This window comes from Mycetomoellerius zeteki, unplaced genomic scaffold (assembly GCF_001594055.1).
Source record: "Mycetomoellerius zeteki isolate Tzet28-1 unplaced genomic scaffold, Tzet1.0 scaffold62, whole genome shotgun sequence".
Lineage (NCBI taxonomy): Eukaryota > Metazoa > Arthropoda > Insecta > Hymenoptera > Formicidae > Mycetomoellerius > Mycetomoellerius zeteki.
In genome coordinates this window covers 594,530-617,251 of record NW_017257632.1, presented here as the reverse complement: position 1 = coordinate 617,251, position 22,722 = coordinate 594,530, and the positions used below count along the sequence as shown (strand labels likewise).

General features: G+C 36.9%; 1 protein-coding gene across 6 annotated transcripts in view; it reads right to left on the bottom strand.

Annotated features, from left to right (window-relative positions):
- Positions 1-22,722, bottom strand: part of LOC108728604 (protein Fe65 homolog) — a 193,068-nt gene that overhangs the window by 43,286 nt on the left and 127,060 nt on the right. For all 6 annotated transcript variants that reach the window (XM_018457248.1, XM_018457247.1, XM_018457250.1 and 3 more), the window contains one exon: positions 10,584-10,896. In XM_018457248.1, coding sequence (XP_018312750.1) covers positions 10,584-10,896 — 313 coding nt within the window. The remainder of the gene's footprint in view (positions 1-10,583; positions 10,897-22,722) is intronic.

Genomic DNA, 22,722 nt, shown 5'->3' with positions numbered 1-22,722 from the left:
TTATCATTCGCAACTGGCAAGATTCATTCCGGATAGAGACGGGAAAAGGAAAGCGATCAATAATCCCTAATGATGGTTCGATCTGAAACCGCGAATAGTAACGTTGAAACTTTTATCAACTACCGAGCGTAGACGACGTGGAGTCTCTACATAAATTCACCGACGTATGCGCCGGTGCATGTGCAGGCACCAAGGGACGCCGCATTATTTATATGCCCGCGTTCGACGTTATACTGTAGGTACTCGCGGCCATAAGCTCGCTCTCGCGTGTGTCTTCTCGTGAACGCCGCTCGCAAACACGCACACACACAATGCCACAAGTGGAGTCCCTTATGATCGTACGAGGACTTCCGAGCTCGTTGCCCTGAATATGACACACCTTAACTGTACGGCATTTACTCCCCGTAGTATTACATTATTGTAAAATCTTGTCTGATATATCGCGTGTCGCAAATTCGGCTGCGCTTTCCCCGTTTATAAATTTATTGAGAAATTTCCGGGCCGCTGTTCATCGACATATCCGGCTGCTGTTTCTATTCTGGGCGCTCTCTTGCGCTGCAGTTCAGTCTGGCTATTTATCGATTTGTACCACTTCCACACCGCGGATTCATGCGCGATGAATAAAAGAGAGGAAGAATGACGGGCACAAATATGATCTCGGCCTCACCGTTCACGTTCGAATATCTAAATTTTTATCACTATGAGGTCCTTGGCAACGAATTGAATTCAATTTTAAGAATTTAATCTGCTTTAATCGAACTTAATCGAAGTAAAGATAGTTTCTTTTATTCCGATCGCGAGAATTCAACTCACGACTTCGATATAAACAATTTATATATATATATATATATGTCGGGCAGATGATCAATTCTAGCTGGCTCACTCGTCTCAAAGAGATAAAGATAGAAACGGTGCAGCCGTTATATTGAAAATCCTTTGTTATATTGAAAGCCGTTATATTGAAAATCGACGAAACGTGCCCGAGTTTATTTCAGTCGTTCGACCCCGCCTCTTAGTTTACTCGTGCGATTTTCAACGCGTGATCGACGGCGATGTCGCGGGACAAAATTTCAAGACTTCGATTCGGAAGGAAGATAAAGACAGCCAGGAGCTGTCGTTGGGGTACGTTGCAGGTAACGACGTTAGGAGATTACGGCGCGGCGTTGACAACGGTGACATAGTCTATCATAAATTTCCAGGTCGTATACTCAGCCAGACGGGACGTGACAGGCTTGAGGATACTACGCACGAGTGCATAAAAATTCTAGAGTGCGTTGTGTGGATTTTAGATTCAATCGAGTTTTAAAGAGAACTTCTTTACTAGCGTTATTCCGTCCTGTTTGGAGCAAACGTAATCTGTTCTGTATATCATTAACTCCCATTATAATTTTTAATGATGTCGATATCATGTAAAGTAATGTTAATTAGTAACGTATATTTAAAAATTTGCGTTAAATCCGCACTCCTAAAAATCTTAAGAATCTGAAAATAATCTTTATTCTTCTACAGAGAGATAACTAAAAATATTATAATTCATATCATATAAAATTCGAGAAATGTAAGTATTAATTAAATTGGCACATTCTAAAAAATATGATGTAAATTTAACATCATGCGGTGTCTATATAATTCTTACCGTATTGGTTTTAATATTAACATCAACATGATGTGGATTTAAAACCCATTTATACCAACATCATTATGGTGTAAAATATTAACATTAACATGATGTTAAATTCACACTATGTTAGTGATAATACTAACATCAACACGGTGAGAATTAGATATACACCGCATGGTGTTAAAGCCACACCGATATTTTTTATAATGCACTTGTATAGATTTTAAGAATTTTAACAAAAATAATCTTTATTATTGTATAATTAAAAATAGTTGCTATAATAAGTTACTATAATATAATATAAAATTCTATAAATGTATTAATTAAATTCATACTCCTATAAACTTTAAGAATCTTAATGAAAATGACTTTTAATATTATGTAATTAAAAATATTGTAATTCATTGTATAAATTCAAGAAATATATTAAATAATCAATTTAATTTAAATAATCATTTAAATATAATTGACAAGGAAATAAAAATAATATTATTTTAGACCGTTTATGTGAAAACACAATCAATATTAAAATGCCTTAACGGTCGAAGCTGAATCTTTAATGCTTAAATAATTCAATCTTGAATTACTAAATATACTATATATGTACTTGCATATATACCATATTTGTAGTCTTTCGAACTGCGCGTCGTATTCTTTTCCGGATTATATAAATGCAATTAAACTACTGTAGTAAACTCGCGAATTAAATTGACAGGTAATTTTAATAATTTTGATGCTCAATCAGGCATCATATTATAAAGATGTTAATATGCTAAAAAATTGTAATTAAATTTATTGCGAAATGAAAATAATTATTTCGTTGTTATTTCAGCTTAATAACGTTCAAAGAAAACCGTGTTGCCGTTACTATTAATATTGCGCGCCACGATGCAGCAAATGCACCGAGTTTCTCTCAGCACACGAGTTAGCGTCATGAACCTGTCGGGAATCGCGGGAAACACTCCCCTTCCGTACATCTCGTTCGTGAAAACGAGCGTGGCAAAATCATGGAAGGAGGTGTCAGAGGCGGTGCACTTTCCTTCGGAAGGACCTCACGTGGAGGGTTGCGGTCGCAAGGGTGCCACGGAAACGGAAAGGAAAGACGACGGAGGGTGAAGTCTCGAGGAGAGTGCGAAACGTGGGAGAAAGGACGGAGATTATGGATGGAGAAAGAGCGAGAGAGAAAGAGAGAAGGGATGAGTTTTCCTCCAAAGAAAAGCTGCCTTAACAAAGGCGCCTTATTTCACGCCCAATGTACCCCGCCTCAGACACGATCGTTAAGATACCTATCCCTGTGAGGTGTGAGGTCTTCCTCCACGTTTCTTTCCACACCCCACGAGTTCCTTTCTCTTCTTTCCTTTCTCTTTGAGACTCTCGAGAATGGCACGTCGTTCTTTATAGGTTTATGCTTCTCACCTGCACGAAGTGTCCGCACGATGTTATCGCTGCCAGGTATTCGCAAATGTGCGACAATTCTTTAATTTCACATGACATTTTCTGGATTCCAAAACTATCGATTTGTTTAAATCAAACGAATGCTCTTTTCTCTCGGCGAACGTTTTATTTGAGATTTGCTCTTCGAAATTCTAAATTTCCCCCCCCCCCCCCCCGAAGACTGTATTAAAGATCACGGCGATTTCTGATCCGACAGTGGCTTATCATTAGTCAATAAAAATAAAAAGAAAAAAGGAAAGAAGAAAGCCTAATGGTATGAAGATGAGAAATGGACAGTTATAGCTGATAAAAAAGATTTATTGTATCACTCTCTCTCTCTTGCCCTTCTTCTCTCGCCTCGAGCCTGGTCCGATATAGTAGATACCGGGTGTTTTGCAATTCGCACCCGAATGGCGCCCGACACGACGCACCTTTCCTTATGGGTTTATGCTTCCTGAATGGAGCTAAGCCCGGGGGACTTTATCGGAATATCGGTCGACAACGTCGTTACGAGGCGTCGCTTTGTGCAGTTGGCGCGATTATGTGCGCATTTTACTCGCGAGGGTTGTTCGCGAATACTCAGTATCGCACCACTGTTCACCAGGAGGATCATATGGGGGACGATAATGACGCGATAATAAAAATAAAGAGAGCCGGCCACTCCCTCGCTACGATAGACCGCACTGAGCGAAGTGGAGTGCGGTCGGAGTCATCCGGCGGTATTACGCGGGACGAAAACGCATGCTCGCGACGAAATTTGTTTTTTACGAGCCGGGACAGACGTATTTTTGGCACGGCAATTTCTTCTTTCGTTTTATTCCACATTCCCGAAATACGAATCCTTTTTCGGGGAGTCCCGCTATATCTCGCGCGACACTCCGTGTGTCGCACGGCTGATTTACGGCAAACTGTAAATGTAAGTTTGACAGCTGGTTTTTATCGAAGGTCTGAAAATAACAGAAACGCCGAGAGCGGCTTTTATTATTTCGCGACCTGTGCTCTTTCTCTCCGAATTTGTTTACTCAATTTTTCATGCGGTAACTGCCAATAGAAAATTGCGGAAGCAGGAATTGGGTTCTCTGCTAACTCGTTATTCAATCGGTTTTATCGGAAAGACGATATAGCACGAAAAAAATTCAATTTTGTAGAGGAGAAAAAGTTATTTTATAAAAGCGTATAAAAGAAATTGATTTCTCGTTGGCGTAACCGTCGCCTTTGCTGCAACGCTCAATTAGATTCTTTTTTATATCGGCAAGATGCTCGATCTTCCTATAATCTCTCTTTTTCTCGAGTTTTCGAAGGATGATTATCCAGAGATGAGAGCAAAGGAACGTATATAAGACCGAAGGATGTAATATAAGTGAATATGGACGGTGGGTTGTAGCTGTGTTTTGCTGCAGGGCAGATAAGCTGTCAACCACCGATGAAGATTGATGTATCCTGCATTAATCTATAGCTTGTCTATCCCATTTTTTCCGTCATAACCAGATCTACTCTTTCATTGGATGAGAAATAATGCGAGTACGTAACGCTTAATTATGTTATTTCATTTCTACACTCTAAAAAATAGGATGTGGATTTAACACCATATAGTGTGTCTATATAATATAATATAATTAACATGATGGGTTTCAAATCCACACCATGATGGTAATATTAACACCAAGATGAGAATTATATAGACACTGCATAGTGTTAAATCTACATTCATATTTTTTAGAATGTAAGACGGTTCGTGCTAGATGACGAAAAATACTTTTTGCCATAAAAGAACAGAAGTTTCTCTTGAAATTCTACGACAAAATTTAATATATATGGCTCGTTCTTTCTTTATTTTAGATATGTAATCTTTGCAATGTTTCTCAGAATGTGTGTTTAAGTTTTATTTGTTGATGTCTAAGTTATAAAAGGAAATTTATCAAAAAATTACGAAGAGAGTGTTTAATTTTAACAGCAACGGCATGCGAGAGGGAATTATCTTAGACGTTGCAGTGCGGTATAACTTTTGTTATCATAACGGAAACTAGTGATGCGAAATCGTGAGAGTCACGACATAACTCAGCCCTGTGCACACATCCAGTCCGATAACCTCGTTTCGCGCGTTATCAGCGCTTCCTTTTTCGCGTGAAAATTTCCACTTTTCATCGATGGTGCCTTGCGATGAAACGCGATTTACTCCGGAGTTACGACTCCGTAACGGTTTTGAATTTCATGAGAATACGTCCGACGAGAGGCGAGCTCGTTGGAAAAAAGAAGCGAGTAGAACAAGGGAAATGCACGCGACGTTTTACTGAATTTTTCGAGTAAATGTGAAATTAAAACATTTTTAATTGGCGGCAGCGTTGTGCGCCTTTGCAGACTTCTAATTTTTTAATTCGGCTCTTTGTGTGTGCATCGACTATCTTTTTATTTAACGAAGAAAATGCATTTTCTCATTAATATTCCTTTGCTCTTTGCCAACCGCTTCGGCGGATATATGAAGAGATCCGACTATTATAAATGCTACGTCGCTTTTATCCTGTACTTTTTTAAATACTAAATTTCTTGCTATAAATCATTTTCCAAGCATAGGCGTTTCGCGAAAATATTTTATTCCGCTTTTCTATGAAATTGTGCAATAGGAAGCTTAACATAAATTAACACTAAATGCAATTTTCTTTTCTATTTAAAAACCTTAAAATATCTAGTAATTCTGTAATAAAATGACCATGAGTTATTTTGCAAAAATTTTAGGAGAAAAAGAGGTATACAGCTAGGGTGTTCAGCGTAACGGCACGACTTTTCAGACATTTCCGACAGTTTAAAAAAAAAGTTGAAAGGTGAATATTTATCTGTTTCATACAGGCTACAACATGCAATAAAAAATATTAAAAAAAAATTTTTTTTCATAAAAAAATCAAAGTCATCTTAAATTTTTTAAATGGCACCATACAATTTTTTTCCATGATATTGTAGGGGTCTTCAAAACGAATTAAAATCACTACCGGAATGTCACCTTTATTGATGTTTTGCATATTTTATTAAATAAGTACATAACTCTGATAGAAATTTAGATAAGGAGCTAGTGTGGCTCTTGCACGGATGCCACGCTGCCATATCAGGAACTAGCATGGCAAATTTGCAAAGCGCCGCGCCAGCAACGTCACGTTTTATCTAGTGGTCCTGGCGACCGACTGACGTGCCGTGACCAATGGACTGACCAGGCGCCGCCAAGCGGCTAGTAATACTGGCGTATACATGGCACATTAAGAATTAAGAAATAATAATGGGATCGACATCGATTCGATTTCTTTGATTTGAAGAAGTTTTTGTGTTGTTCCTTTCTATTAGAATTTAAAAAATATTTTTTATAGTTTTGCAACTCTTTTTAAATGAAAGAAATATATTTTTTATATATAACAAAAAATTTTCTTAAATGGACAGTTTTTTTTATGTAATAAAAAAATTACAGTTGTACCTTAACGAAGCGTGAGACAGTAAAAGTAGAATAAGATAATACACGAGTATAAGTATACAGGGAGACGATATACATATATTATATCTTTTTCTATTACAGGATTTTGACAAAAAAATCACTTGATCAGACTCTATTAGAGTCTCTATAAAAATATCTGAATTGTTTTTTTCAATGCTACGTATCTTTAAGAATTTTATCCTTTGTATCGTGTCTTATTTCTGGCAACATCATCAAATTATTTGTAAGTTCTTTCCTGAGCACTCATTATATTATACAATATATGAATATACTTTCGAATGGCACAATTTAAAACAAAGATTTTATTTCAAAAAACACGCTTTTTCTTTCCCTCCACGTAGCCGATGAGTTTCCTTCATGTACTTTGCCGCCAACATAACCCGTTTGGTCTCGAGACGTCACCTTTGCCCTATCGCGAACAAGGTCGGAGGTTGTAGATGGCGAATCGACAGAGGTATGAGAGATAGCGCGGGCTCCGGACAAAGTTTGTCGCAAGTTTATATTGAGTTCAATCTCCGAACACACACAGTTATATAAGCGCGCGCATACACGCACACAAATGAATATACCGTGCCACCTTCCTCGCACCTTCTCTTCTAGCCTATCGTGACTCAACCGCCGGTCCTTTCTCGGCTCCTTGCATCCCAGTACGGCCAGCTTATCGCCTAATATCCAGCCGGAGGTGAAAATGTCGAGACGTTTCGTGCCCAGACCCGTCGTCTTCGAGTTCGCGTTTCTATACCTTCTGGCCCCGTCCCGCCCCTTCCGCTTCAAGAAGGTGACAAAGTAGCTGTCCAAAGTAGAATTGTATGGTGTGGTTCCGCAAAGTTTTTCCTTTTCCTAGAAACTATTGACGCCGGGATGCTTATCAACGAAAGCGGTTTAACCTCACTTCGCTATGTAATGAGTGCCTCGCGAGGGTTCAACGCAACCGCGTGGTTACTAATGGGGTGGTTTGCTAATGCGTTTCAGAGATTGCAGTACATTGCGTGCAGAAAGTTGATGATTCCACGAGAGCATGTAGAATGTACAAGACGAAAGTTTGATGATCTAACACACGGAAAGGACAGTTTTGCAAAAGTATCTAAAAATTTAGTTAGATACAGAAAATTACTAATTGTTGAATCATCAAAATAATTATATAGGATTCAAACTGGTTACTAAAAACTTAAAACATTTCGCAGCATTACTTATCATGCTTGAGATTTCTATGTTTTTATAATTATTTTGATAACCTAACAAAATTATTTTCAGGTCTGTGTCTACTTAATTTTTTAGATATTTCAGAAAAATTCTTTTCATATCAACGATATTTCTTTCTATTCATAAAAGAAAAATATAAAAATCTATCATGAGAAAGTATCGAATTACTCGGAGAATGAAAAACACTATCCTTATATTCATAAAGTTGTCGCACGACTGAGCGTATCTTAAATAAAAACACAATTTATATTTATCGCCAACTTGTCGAATAGAAGCAAAATTACCGAAATTTCGTGGCAGGATCAGTGCAATCGTGGCAGCATTCCGAAGACACATGGAGTCTATTCTGGATATGTCAAGCGCTTAACGATGTAACGTTGCGTACGTTAAGAGCACATCACGTAAATCAAGTTAACGTGGTACCACGATGAAAGCCTTCGCTGTCGGCTCGTCGTCGGTGAAATTCGTTTTTCGTCTTTCCCTTGCCGCGATGCCCGTAAAATTCGATCAGGAACGCCGTATTCTCGTTGGCTGATGGCGTCATTACCTTACTTCGCCATTTTGCCGACAACACAGCGAATAAGGGAGCTACACAGCGTAGGAAACGAGTCGCGCGTTCCCCCTTAGGAATTTTGTAGGATGAACTTTCTCGCGTGTATCACGTTCAATGGCGGACAGAAATGTCTAATAATACTTTTGTTTCACTAGTATATGTACCGCCGTGCATTCACTGTGAAATAAATTCTATTCTAGCTTCCTGAGCTTCGTTTTAAACCAAAGTCTTTCTAACGTTTCTGAATCGCGCGACAGACTTTTGATTCTTTTTTACCGGACATTGTCGCGCATTACTTACGCTAAAAGCGTAAGGGAATAAACTTGGAGAAAAATATGAAAGAATGGAGATTGACGATCTAAAAGAAAAGGAACTATTTAGAAGAAATAGTACGACGTGGAGGTAACCAGACGTTGGGCGTTTCCTTAATTGCATTTTTATGCTCGCCCGGATTTCCGGATCGGCGAAAGGGTCTAAGAATCCAGAAGAAAGGAGTTTTTATTATACCAAAGAGAGGCAGAAACTCTCTCACAATTTCGCGGCTAACCATTAATGCGTCTTGACTCTTTCACAAAATGAACGAAATCGATGCGACGTGATCTTTGCTTAGTCAGAGAATTTCGAGTATGGAATATCTGTTTATATTGCTCGATAAAAAAAGAATAAGAAATAGAAGGTATTAATAAAATACTAATAAAATTCAATAAAATATTAATAAAGATAAAACCTGAACCTGATAAATTATTCATCAAGAAACTAATCGAAATTAGAATGTATTTTTAGTTCTGTTATTTTATACTTCAGAATATAATTACTAAAACATAAAATTTCAATCAGATATCTTTCAAAGTGAAACATCTTGAACGAAAGAGTGAAGAGATCTCAAAACTAATTATGAAAAAAGTCTGGCTGGAGCGATGAATCTAATTTCAATCTTAACTGAAAGTAGATTGGAATTGGAAGACGATCGTCTTGACCTTTCGGAAAATCTCGTTTCCACAATTAATAAAGAGGTAAGAGTTCAACAATCTCTCTTTGATATTACGAAGTATCAAAAAATAAGCAGATTTGTGTAAAAATAATAAAAGTCAATGCTAAAAACGGGAAACATTGTATAACATTCATATATCTTCCGTAAGAAATTAAAAATTAATTACGCTCGGACTTCTGAAGTCTCAAACAAAAGCAATCGGATCATTGTATAATATGTTGCATAAGATATAATAATAATCAGACGTAGTTCTTCGTAACATCATAATTTTTTCACAACATAATTAGCGTTCTATAAGAGTTTTCTTATTCCGGATTGTAATTCTTTTCCGTCACGTCTCCGATTTTATATGAGCGGAATCGCATTTCCGTGTTATCCTAAATATCCCCGGAAACTCGAGAGCGTAGTTGAACAATGGAACAAAGTCCCGATGGAAATACGAGAAAGAAGAGAGAAGTGAATTCCGGCTGAACGGGGGCTGCATCGAATTCGTGTAACAGTCGCGAATAAGTTCGAACTGTCTTGTAACATCGACCGTCCGTTCTGTTGGACTATCTCCCTCCCTCCTACCCCCCCCCTCTCTCTCTCTCTTTTCAGCCCCTATCTTCTCGCTTTTAGATTTATTGAAATTTTATGCGGTATCCCGATGAGGTCCGACTCGAAAGTTTTATCGATGGCCACGATGGGTGGTCGGACCTTATATTACGCAGGAAAAAAAAAAGAGGACGAGGGGCCGGCTTCTATTTCGCTGCTGGAAGCAATATTCCATTTTCCTGCGTTCCAGTGAAAAAGAGAAAGAGATTCCCAGATACCTCAGTTGGTTAAAGTGAAAAAATAAAATCTTAATAGAAGGTTACTTTCTGATTCTCTCTCATAATCATGGTTACATGTATTTCTTTTTGCTAATAGAATTATATCGAGATAATTCTTTCACATATCCAACGTACTGTAAGTCTCTTTTAGTTAATCACTTTTATATTTTTTGTTGTCATACTTTTATCACTTCTGTAGAGAAAGAAAAGAAATCCCGAGTAGTTCATAAAAAATTAATTCTGCTTTACCGAAAGTAAAATCGCGATAACGTACGTTGGCATATTTTTCTGTCGAAACGACGATATTTTATCGTATTCTCATCCTATCGCGCCCTTAATTTCCACGCGCGGCAATATCGTTCTATCAACGTGCATCGGGAAACCATTTATCGAACGCGAAAGAGAGAGGGGTGGAGAGAGAAGGGAGAGGAGAGAGAGAAAGAGAGAGAGAGAGAGAGAGAGGAAGCAAACGTGACAGAGCTAATGGCACTCACCCTAGGTTATGGTTGTCCGTGTTGTCGGGAGCGTCGTCCGTCACGGAATCCTGCGTCAGGGGGCCCTGGGTGACATCCACCCCCATGCTGCCCAGATCCAATGTGGCGTAGGTTCTGCGTGCTTGCACCCTCGTTCCACCACCTCCTCCCCCGCCACCGCCAGTCACCTCGCCGCTTCTGCCACCGCCACCGACCAATTCCTGATACAACTCATCGTACAGAGAACTGCCGTTTCCATTGCTGTTCAGAGCATCGTCCAATCGAGCTGGATCTAGGTGATAGTTGGGATTTTCGAAGGAAAGGAGGCCGTTTTCTGAAAACAGAGCAACACATTCTGTTAAAATCATGTTCCACAGTCAAATATAATATATTGGAAAAAAAATATACATTATCTACATTTTTTTCTATATAAAATAAATAAAAATTTTTTATCATAAAATATATGCATGTTTTATTATTTTTATATGTGCCTGCTTAACTGCTACATATACGAAATGAAACGATCGAAGGTATTATCAATGCAAAACAACCCCATTGTATCGACGGGAATTATTCAGACAATTTTCAAAGCAATTTTTACGATAATCCTCATCAATCACGCAAATTGAGCGTAGAAATGAAACATAAAACGACGAAACGAATAATCAAGAAAGAATAAATATCACGGTTTTTAAAAGTTCCTATTGTAGCGATTTACTCAAGAAGAGTTACAAGAGAACGTCTTTATATGGCGAGATATTTTGAGATTTTAAAGCACAACCAAAAAAAAACTGAAAATTGCTTTACATATAAAGGATTTCATCCCTTAAAATCGTTTATTAATCCAACTGATATTTTTTAAATTATCATCTGTTTACGTAATCTACATGTATACAAAGTTTCATTAAAATTAGAATTAACACTTCGAGAGATTTATTTGTTTGAAGCAATTGTATCGCGTACTCATCGTAGAAAATTAGGCATCGATTTTGTGAGACGCATGCGTAGCTATTCGCCGTTCTCTCGCTGACGTGACTGCACGTGATAATAAGGTGAGTCCCGTTTTCTCGAGGACTATTATTTCGCAGAAATCTCGTATAGCCTCATTATTTTGCGTGGCGTGCGACGCCGCGCCACAACTATGCGCGGTTTCGCGGCTTTAAATACCAACAGATAACGAGCGGCTCAAAGGTCAAGGCTCCGAGTTATGGCAGACCATGGTAGCAGATGCGATCGACCGCAGCTGCCGGGGCATGCATAGGACGTCGCCAAAGGTCGCCCGATACACGGTATTGATACGCGACCGACCGTCTCCAATATCGGAGTAAACGCGTCTCACCGTTTTAACATTTTACGGAATCTGGCGATATCAGATGTATTTCACGTCGTAGAATCGAATTTCCGATATGGGAGAGAAGGTAAGCGTCAAGAAATTGAGAGCCGCTTGTCTGACAAAGTCACATGACAAATGTTTGAAGTTCAGCTGTGCTTTTTGCGAAAAACGAAAGATCGAACACCGAGTTGAAATCCAATTTAAGTTCGCGCTAATCTATCGCGACGACGATTATGGTAACAAAGCTTGTTCGTCGAAGGAGAGGTATTATCAGCAGCAGAGAGTAATGGCACGAGCGTTAAGCTTTAAGCTCGCTTGGGATAGATAGCCAAGTTAAATACTGCAGTCGCGGTTATGCGATATTCAGACTATCTTCGCGGTAACTCGCATGGAATACTAATAAAATTTATTCAGCGCGGTTAATATTAGCGAAGTACAGCTCATCCATTAATATACTCCCGGTCGCAGAAATTTACATTGCACGGCCATTATGATTGCTCACATACATGTCTGTTTGGTAGAATTGTCGATACAGTAAAAAATTCACAAATAGCTTTTCAACGAATACTAATAGAAAATATATTTCGCGTGCAGAATCGCTAATTTTAAAAACGCGTTTTCGAAAGCCATTCTTTCACAAAAAGAACGATTTTGAAATATCTAAAAATTTAGCTAGACACAGAGAGATAAAAAAATAATTTTATTGGACCATTAAAATAATTCTGTACAGCACTCAAACTGATTGCTAGAAAATTTTTTGATTGTCAAAATTTTTTGCAACATTATTCATGCTTATATGGAAAGGACGGTTTTGCTGAAATAAAAGCTAAAAATTTAGCTATAGATACAGATCTGAAAATAATTTGGTTGAATCATCAAAATAATTAAGTAGGTAATTCAAATTGGTTGCTACAATGTCAAAACTTTTTGCAGCATCACTCATCATGTTTGAGATTTTTACGTAACTATTTTGATAGTCCAACAAAATTATTTTCAAATCTGTATCTACACGGAAAAAAATTATTCTTAAATTAACAATAATATATAAGGAAAAATATTGTAATTTTGCTTCAAAGACTTCATTTGATTGAATTTGTACTGATGCAAGTATTACTTCTAAAATCAATACAAATTCAATTAATACAATATTTTTGCTAATATATGAGAATATTCATTTTAAGATTAATTTTTTTTCTGTGTAACTAAATTTTTAGATACTTCAGCAAAATCCTTTTTGTGTTAATAAGTTTGTCACCAAAGCTTATTTACGCGGAAGTATAATTTCATTCTGCGAAATGATTTATGGATCCGCCCGATCGATGTCTCGCTCTCGCTACTCACTGATCATCCTGAGAAAGACGACAACGGCGATAACAACGTTGTACAGGAACCGACAAAACGAGTCCATGCTGGTCTGACGGCTGTCATGTTGGCGGAAAAGCTCGGCCCGATACTCTCCGTGATACTCTCGCAAAATAATCAGCTAGAGGCGGCTTATCGACGCGCTATATCGGCGAGCGCGTGAGCAAACGTGTAAGAGCTCCGAATTGAATCTCTCTCCTTGGCCTCCTTTGTTCCTTCCTTCTTTCCTTTCTTCCATCCGCAACATTCTTATCTAGTCTACGTCTATCCGTCTCGCTCGCGCCACCCGCTATTGATTCGACTACCGCGCACGGTAAAGACTAAAACTCTCCGCTTTCAAAAGGAGCTTCTTTTTGCTCAAAATGACTCGCAGCGCGAAGCTAATAGATCGAATAAAAAATACTGCAATGTTTTCGTCCTATTTCAAACTCCCAATTTTGTACCTGAGAAACGGGAGAATTTCCAAAAAATAATTTTATTTTTTTTAAATCAAATATAAATACACCGTATTCGGATAATTTTATCTTGTTTCTTTACGTTCCAGATAGAAAACGGCTCGGAAAAAGAAGAAATGTAACTAATAGTGCTATAAAATTGCAAACAGATACGCCAAATGTGAATTTGCGGATGTTCATTCAGTCCGCGTTCGCTCGGCATCGTCAATAAACATCATAGTTTTGCGTTTATGGCAGACACGGTCGCGACGTAAATACCAATCACGAATCTGCGATTCGAGAAGCGAACGGGCAATGAACTCTCATCATTCGCATCGGATACGTTTCATCATTCAAATAATGTTCGCGCACACGTAACGATCTTCCCTTTTATTTTTTTTGAGAGTCGAGTTAGCGTATACACGCATGGTCACAAAAAAAGCCTATTAACTTGTTGCACATGAACCGGCGCTCTCTAAACGAGCTACGCGCTGAAAAATACGAACTTTCTTCATGGGAGTTAATAATGTCGAAAAAAGTAAAGTTTAACTGATCACTTAATTTAATAGATTAATTGACGTCACTTGTTTCGTTCACAACAAAGTGGCGAAAGATGCCTCCTTGCTGATCGATCAAAGTTAGAATTAATGGCCTTGTTACTTTGAATTTTTCTTTGTTCGATAACAAAAGACAAAAAACAAGCATGTTACCAATGTGCTCTGAAGAGTTAATTAGTTGACTAAAAAATAAAACAGTATTTTTTAATTAAATACCTAAATATATTGTTTAATTTTCAGAAATAGCAATTGTTTGTGCAATTTATGCAATGCTATAAATTTGTTTATTTGTTAGAATATCACGAAATCCAGGAGAGCATTTTCATAATATATTAAAAGACTGTTTAATTAAATAATTAATTTATGACCCGCGATGCTCCAACCGCACTGATAATTGCAGTAATTAAAAGAATGCTTCATAAAATTTGTTACAAGCGGAACAACTGTAACGAAACTGTATGCGAAACAAATCAAACTGAAAATTCAATTGTATGTACAATATTCTATGAGTTCCCTATCATTTTAACAATTCGTTTATGAAACAAAATGTATTTGTAAGTTTATACATCGTGCACAAGCTAAACGGAACTGAAAGTTTAATTGTATAATATTCTATGAGTTCTTAACATTTTAACACAATTCGTTTATAAAACAAGACAAAACGTATTTGTAAGTTTTTACACATATTATCTGCGTTACATTTAAAACTATTCTCTAAAACTTCATTTTTTACTGTATCAATTTATAAAAAAATATCGTACTTTTCACATACAATATGATTTCTGCCAGCAAATCCAATTAAACCAGAATCCAATTAAACCTCTATTTTTACAAAAACCAGTATGCATTTTTTTTAAATTTGTTAGCGTTTGACAAGGTTTGTAACTTGTGAAAAATTTAAAAGGAAACTGCGTAATGAGACGAAATCGAAGAAAAAGATCAAATGAATCAACAAAAGGGTAGCTTGGAGCTAACAAATTGTCTAGCAACGACATTCTGCCACGTTCACTCGTTATAGATACGTGCGAGTGCGGGCGACGACTGCACTTCACTGAATGCATCTCGTTATTTTTGTCGTGTGAAAATCCTGGCACGCGAAGGGTGGAACTGCGGGGAGATTGAACGGCGGGATGTGTTTTAAAGTTCGAGAGCACGTCCGATGCGCAAGAGGAGTTGAGCGAAAAGTATTAAGGCGACTGGTGAAGGAAGACTCTGAAAAATACCCTACGTGCTCGTTAAAATCCCATCTTAAAAAATCTCTCACGTGGCGCGACTAGACGCGCGTTCTCTCTGAAAATGGCGAAAAAAAGAAGATGGAAATAAAAATTAGCTGCTTGGACGTGTTTAACAAATTATGTAATGCAAGAAACCCCGCTTTGAATAAATCTCTCTCTCTCTCTCTCTCTCTCTCTCTCTCTCTCTCTCGACAGTCTATCTTTGAAATGTGTTTTAAACATATCATATTATTAGTGATTTTATAAATATAAAATAAAAAGAGAATAAAAGAGAATAAAAGCTGTCTATTGTTTGGGCTTTCAATTTTCAATGTTGTTAATTAAACACGAATAATTTTTTTTCATAAAAAAAACTGTAACGTAATACATGGAGCATTTAAAAATATTCTCGAATATTTTACAGTAATCCTGTGTGTCGAAAATCCGAATTATACACGTGTTGCCAAAAATAGAACGTAAATTGTACGAACGTCAGACTTTTATATGCATTTTTCATCTTGAAAAAGTTTCCAAGCTCGGGTGAAAAAATGAAGAATTGACGAATCAACGAAAAGATAGTTTGCTAACGAATCGACTGCGAAGAGAATGAGAAATTCGCAAGCTACCTGTTACAGACGTTATAGAGCGACAGCGTAGCGTTTGCAGCCGTTGTTCCGCGAACATGTCTCGTTATTTCGCGTGGAATGAAGCAGTTTAAAGTTTGAACGCCTGTTGGAATCGCGGAAAGGGCTACGCGAACGAGACAATTAAGAGCGGCAAGGATAACGCAGAAATGCGGACGGTGTTCGAAGTTGTTTCACGGGACGTTCCGGAATTCATTCGTTAGGACGAATTTCATCATGTTTGTGGATTTTATTCCATAAACTCAGTTAAACGAACTTTACGAAATGAAAATGGAAAATTTTATATAGCAAATAAAATATGTGCAATAATTTGTAATCGTGTCATTGGTATGTGATAACAAAGTTTAACGTTCAGAAGCTGGTATTGCTATTTAATATTGCTATTATTTAATAATTATTAATTATCTAATTAAGAATATTATTATTAGGTATTATCTAAGTAAGAATAATAATTATAATTTAGATAAATTAAGTGTTACTTAGATTCGGCAGAGAAAAAATTAAACCGAAACGTGACTTTCGAAAGAAACTGAACTGAACCGAATCGATACAGACGGGCGGGGCGACAAATTGGCTGCGGGCAAAACTGCTCGCGTTCCAGTTCGCGGTGCTCCGAGCAAAAGTGCGCAGCGCAGTTGCAGTTGCATACTTTGGGATGCGTCCCGTTATTTCATCGCCCTGAAGGAACTCGCACACACAGACCGACCGAAAAGTGGGCTGCTGCGGGAAGTTTTAAAGTTTGGACACGCTTTCTCGGGTAGAGGGAGAGTCGTACGGGCCGGAAACGAGCAAGGGCGAAAGAAGAAGAAGTGTAGGGTGGATGGAGAAGAGAGCTGTAAGCAAGAAAGGCAAGAAATAGAAAAAAAAGGGAGAGTGGAGGCAAGAGGGGAAGGGTAAAAAGCTCTGTCACCGCCCTCGATGAGTCACCCTATCGATTGCTCGAGCGAGTGTAGGTAAAGCTGCCGGAGGTGAGGGTGGGTTTTTACCGTGCGCCTTTCTTCTTGCTGTTGGCGTCTTTACGTAAGTCCCTCCTACGGAATATTAAGTTTCATAGACGCGGAACAACCGACCTCTATTCTTCCCCTCATTTCGCGAGTAAAGGGCGCGTGCCAGGCAAATAACGATAAAATTCGATCGGTGAAACCGATCGTTTGTTATCCTGCCACTTTCATTTTAAGAACGTTTTCTTTTCATGACCGAGTTGTATGAATGCGGTCGAATTCTAAAATAAATAACGTTACTAATAATCACAAATACTAAATAAAATTATTCACTTTTCTAAAAGGCGGAGATATTATAATACAATAGAATCTTATATAAAAAATGTATAAATATAACTAATATAAATATATATATAATAAAGCAATAACCTAGAGAAAAAAATATTTTGGAACACATTATCAACTAAATATGAAAGTGGATAGCGCATTGCAGTTGCGGAAATAAGGTGATTCCTACACTCGGGCTCTTATCGCGGAATTCAACGGTTAATCGATTTCTCCAGTGTGCGATTATGCGAAGAGCAGAAGCTGGAGTTTCTCACTTCATCCCGCCGCGCAGCACTGCTCCCCATAACAATGAAGTTACGGACTTAAATGTCTCTCGCACGGGAAACCATGGAGAATGGGGTGCGAAGAACCAAGTGGCGCGTCTCGTTATAGCAAAAAAAGGCCGCGGCAATTCTGAATGCGGTCGTTAAGCTTAACAACGTGCACAAGATGGCGGCAAGGGTGGCAGGACGATAAGGTCAAGATTTTTCGGCTCGCGTTCTACGGCAACGATCTCTTATTCACATTGCAACCTCATTTCGCTATTCCACGCGAGCGTATTTCAAGAAAATTACCCACGTTCAATCAGCAACATTGAAAGCCCAAATAATAGATAGCTTTTATTCTCTTTTATTCTCTTCTCATTTTATACTCACAAAGTCACGAATAATAGTTGCTACATATATTTAACACACATTTATAGTGTAACTTAAGTTTATAATGTAACTTAAGTTACATTATAAATGTGTGTTAAATGAGTGATTTTATATGCAAGTAATATATTGTTCAAATACACAATATATCACTTGTATATAAAATCACTTGCTAAATAAAAATCTATTAAAAATCATTATTTGTAGTTACAATTTTTAATGCATAAAATAAAAATAAAATGTTTCATTTCAAAGTTATATGTATTTTTCCTTTACTCCCTTTTATGTTGAAATTTAAATACTCATTAAAATCTTAACTATGTTTTATCATGTTCTACTTGCAAATATTAAGGGGAACATAGCGAATGAATCATCAAGTAAATGCGATTTTCTATTTGCAAGCAATAGCATATTTTAGATAAAACGTGGTATAGGTTCTATAATCTGCCCAACGATTATGGATCTGTCTCCATTGACGAGTGGACGATGACCGTTCGACGTTATCGGAAGAAGTGGATAACAATGAGTGTACGAAGGGGTTACGGCCGAACAAGGAGGGCTGGTTAGGTCTCCGTGGGGATTGATATGGCGCGGCTAATAGCACTTAGGGGTTGCGTGCGGCGCCGCACGTGAATGGCGCCGGTACGTCTAAGCGCCTCGACGCCGAGTATATTTTCCGGGTAGATATACATATGTCACGATCGTTGAAAGAATTGTTGAATAAGACCAAACAAAGAAAAAACTGGACAAACGCGTGCAGGTATACATTTTTCGGAGAAGCCAATCTAGGTTGCCTAAGATTGGATTCCTCTTTTTCATTATTTTTTTAACAATGGGAAATGCCATGATAATTGTCGAATTAAAAAAAAAATATCTTTTATATAGACACGATACAAATGAAGCGCTACGAACTTTTGTTTCCACCCAATATTTTCCTTGTGTCTCGTCGACTTTCGTGTAATTATTCCAGAGAAATTCCGAGAAATATAACAGACGCTGTTTAACGAGCTCGCAATTAACTTGGTTTTGTGCATCGAGGGACTGGCATTTACCTTTTCTACATTGTAACATGTTGAACGTTTAAACACACTGAAAGAGCAATTTTACTGAAAAATCTAAAAATTTTGCTAGATACAGATCTGAAAATAATCTTATTGGACCATCAAAATAATTTTGCAGGAATCTTAAGCATGATGAGCAATGATGCAAAATGTTTTGATATTCTAGCAATTGATGTTGTCCTACCTAATTGTGTTGCCTAGCTAAATTTTTAGATTTTTCAGCAAAATTGCTCTTTCAGTGCTCTTTCATTTAACGTTTCTTCGTTGAAAAGTGTAACAAAAATATTTCTAAGGATAATTTAAAAATAGATTATTTGGGAATAAAGTAAGCAATACATCGTTTTTTTATGGCCATAGCACAAGAAGCTACAAAGAAATCCTACGATGACAGAGTTCCGGCCAACTTTCGCTCATAAAGATCGCTTGATAAAATGACAAAATCGAAATTTCTATGACGCATTTCCATAAGGTAGGGAGGATTTTATCGGCAGAAATAACGGAGACGAGTTTTATTATTCGAATGCAATGCGACATTTTAATGGCGCTGATACAATGCGCAACAATAAAATCTGTTCAGTGGTAAACGACCGAATCGGTCGACCAACTCCAGCGCGCGTCTGACTAGTCGTTTTCACTTTCACGTGGAGCTTTGTATCGGCATGTGTCGTGGCATTTAAAGCGTCAGTCCGTACTTTATGACACATATGAAGATTGTACGTATGAACAATGAATATGAATAAATGGTCATTCAATTTGCAGAGTAGAAACGGTTGTCGTTTTTATCTTTAGCCTCTTTTCGTCGAGAACGTTTCACTGCTTGAGTGTTTGCTCCAGTGATTCTAAGGCCCGATTCAAATGTAAGATTAATCTCGATTCAATTTACTCTTTATCTTTTTGTAATTTTAAGAATTAGAAAAAGATAATCAGTTAATTAAATTAAACCGAGATTAAAGTTAATCTTACATTCATGTAACCGGGATTTAATTAACGCGTTGCTGGGAAATTTTAGATATAAATATATAGAGAAGATGGTATTATGGCCTCCAGTTACATTTTACACAATAACTTTGTTAATAATCAATATTTAAGTTTAAAACTTGACAATTACATTCGTTAAAATGTTGTTGAATCGATTCTGGACTCAAAGTTACGAAATATTTATTTAATGACTCGAAGAAAAAAATGAGTGGTAATGTGGCCTTCCATAAAAATAGCTTTAAAATATTAATTTTGTTTAGAAAACAGTATTTGGTTATAAATATTGTAATATAATTGTTACATATTTGGTAAAATTAACAAAAAAGTAAAACATTTTAAAATGTATACAAATGAATGTATGGTATATACATTCACATAACTTCTGCATATAAGCTACTCAGTACTAAAAAAAATCTTAGTACTAAAAATAGTACACGCAATATAAACTATAGATTAACAGTAGAGCTACAATCGATTATCAAATAATTATTTTGATGTGAAAATCTCAAAAATGAGGTGAGTAATCAATATCAATAGAGGGCCACATTAGTAAAATGCCATACTATTGTTTAAATTTGCATAACTCAAAATATATACAGTTAAATAAAATGTTAAATAGCAAATAACATACTCAAAAATACATATATTCATGTGATAATATGTTCAAGTTTAAGAAAAATGAGAAAGTAGGTGTGTAATTAAATGCTAAAGTGTACCTCAGAAACGTTTAAAAGTAAAAATCCGTTATAATAACTGCTGGTTATTGAGTATTGGTAATATTAGCGTCATGGTGTAACGGCGAGCTATTAAACTAATAATTCCATAAGTAATCATTAGGATTTGCTATATAATAGCGGAGATATTAAGGAAGGCCATAATATGTACACTAGCCATAATACCACCTTCTCCTCTACATTAAATATATATATATAATTCAAATAAAAAGAGAAAAATCTTCTAACAAATATAAAAATATAGAATTTTTTCTAAATACAGATCTTCTAAAAATAAAATATGAATAAGATATTTTAAATAAAATTATACAAAAATACGAGGATTTAAGAATAAATGACATTATGTCACTCAATTATAATATTACTTTTTGTCAGTGACACTTTAAGGAAATTAAATTTAATACCAACGCGTCGGTCAGCTTATTGTACGAGCAGTAACACTGCAGAGTTTTCTACAAAGCATGACAGTATTCACATCAAAAATTTTAATTTAATTAGCTACTAGTTCGTTACATATTTAAAACGTATTTCTCGACGAAGGAGTGTTCCATTTTTCAGCTCGTTTCGTCGAGGTGATACAACGAGGAAACTGCTTCGCTCATTGCTATTTACTGATGCAATGGGTGATTTAATTAAAAGTGAGAACACCCAGTATAATAACGCTTTCACGGAATGACATGTTTATCGCAAGCAGATAGAAAGATAGACGACGAAAAAGGGATTTGAATGACGAGAGAATAATTTCAAATGTCATATAAATTTTCATTTTGCGATTAATTCAGAATTAATTAAATGTACTTTATCTAATCAAACAATCGTGTCTACGTATTTACAAATAACGTCGATTTAATTAAAAAATACTCGCCTATCAAAAATATGATGATTAATTCTTTATCTCTGACAAATAAAATTTTTCATGATGGAGACAGCTTGCTCTATTAAACCCTATAACTACCTTAAGTGTTTGTTGTTTTTGCAGAGTTACTAAAAAATAGCATGGCGTATAAAAGTGGGCGTATGAAAGTGGATATTAAAAACTAAAACAAAAGCCGGAACTGCCTTCACAAAGTGCTGGCATAAAGCCATTCGTCACTGTCTAACGGCTCGAGTTATCGATCTGTTAGTGGCGTGTGTAGCGACACAAGCAAGATGATTCGTGTTATTATCAGTCGAGATATATGGAGAAGCTGTCCAGATAATTGATGCAAATTATGTTTTGTTAATTCCAAATAGTGCATGAATATTATCAGTATTATGAATCCTTCATAAATTGCAATTCAAATAACGTTTTTGTTAATAATTCCTCTATTGTTATATAAATTCAACTTTTTTTTTATTATTTTCGATATTTTTTATATTTTTCTCGATTGAATGCAGATTTCTGTAAATACAAACATTTGCTTGAGAAATCCTAATATAAAATAATGTGCTACACACGATTCTCAGCGATTCTCTTCACTTACATTCGCCATAAGTGAAGTTTCGCGGCGAAGATTGTGGGGCTTCCACCTCGATGAGCACGCAGTGTCCTCGTTAGATTCGCATTTAGATCAAAAACCGTACCGCCGTAATGAGCCAAGTTCGACCGTCGTTTTTTCCCATTTGGGCCCCCGCGGCGTCGCGACGCCGTCCGGGTCTGACATATGTACTCTTAATGATTCCCATGGCTGGATTCCAGCGGTGGCCTTCTCAAAAACTTCGCGAAATTCGCACAGCTGATCGTCCCGATTTAGTTGTGCTTTATGGAAGAAGTTGAAGGGAACATGTCGAATTATCCGAAAAACTAGTGGGAAAGCACATGTGGATGCGTTTTGGTTAAAGTGCAGTTATCGTAGTAGCGCAATAATTCTTCGCGATTATGTGTACTTTCCCGTAAAAATTATCAACACTGAATACACTATGCGTTTCCCGGCAGAGTTGGC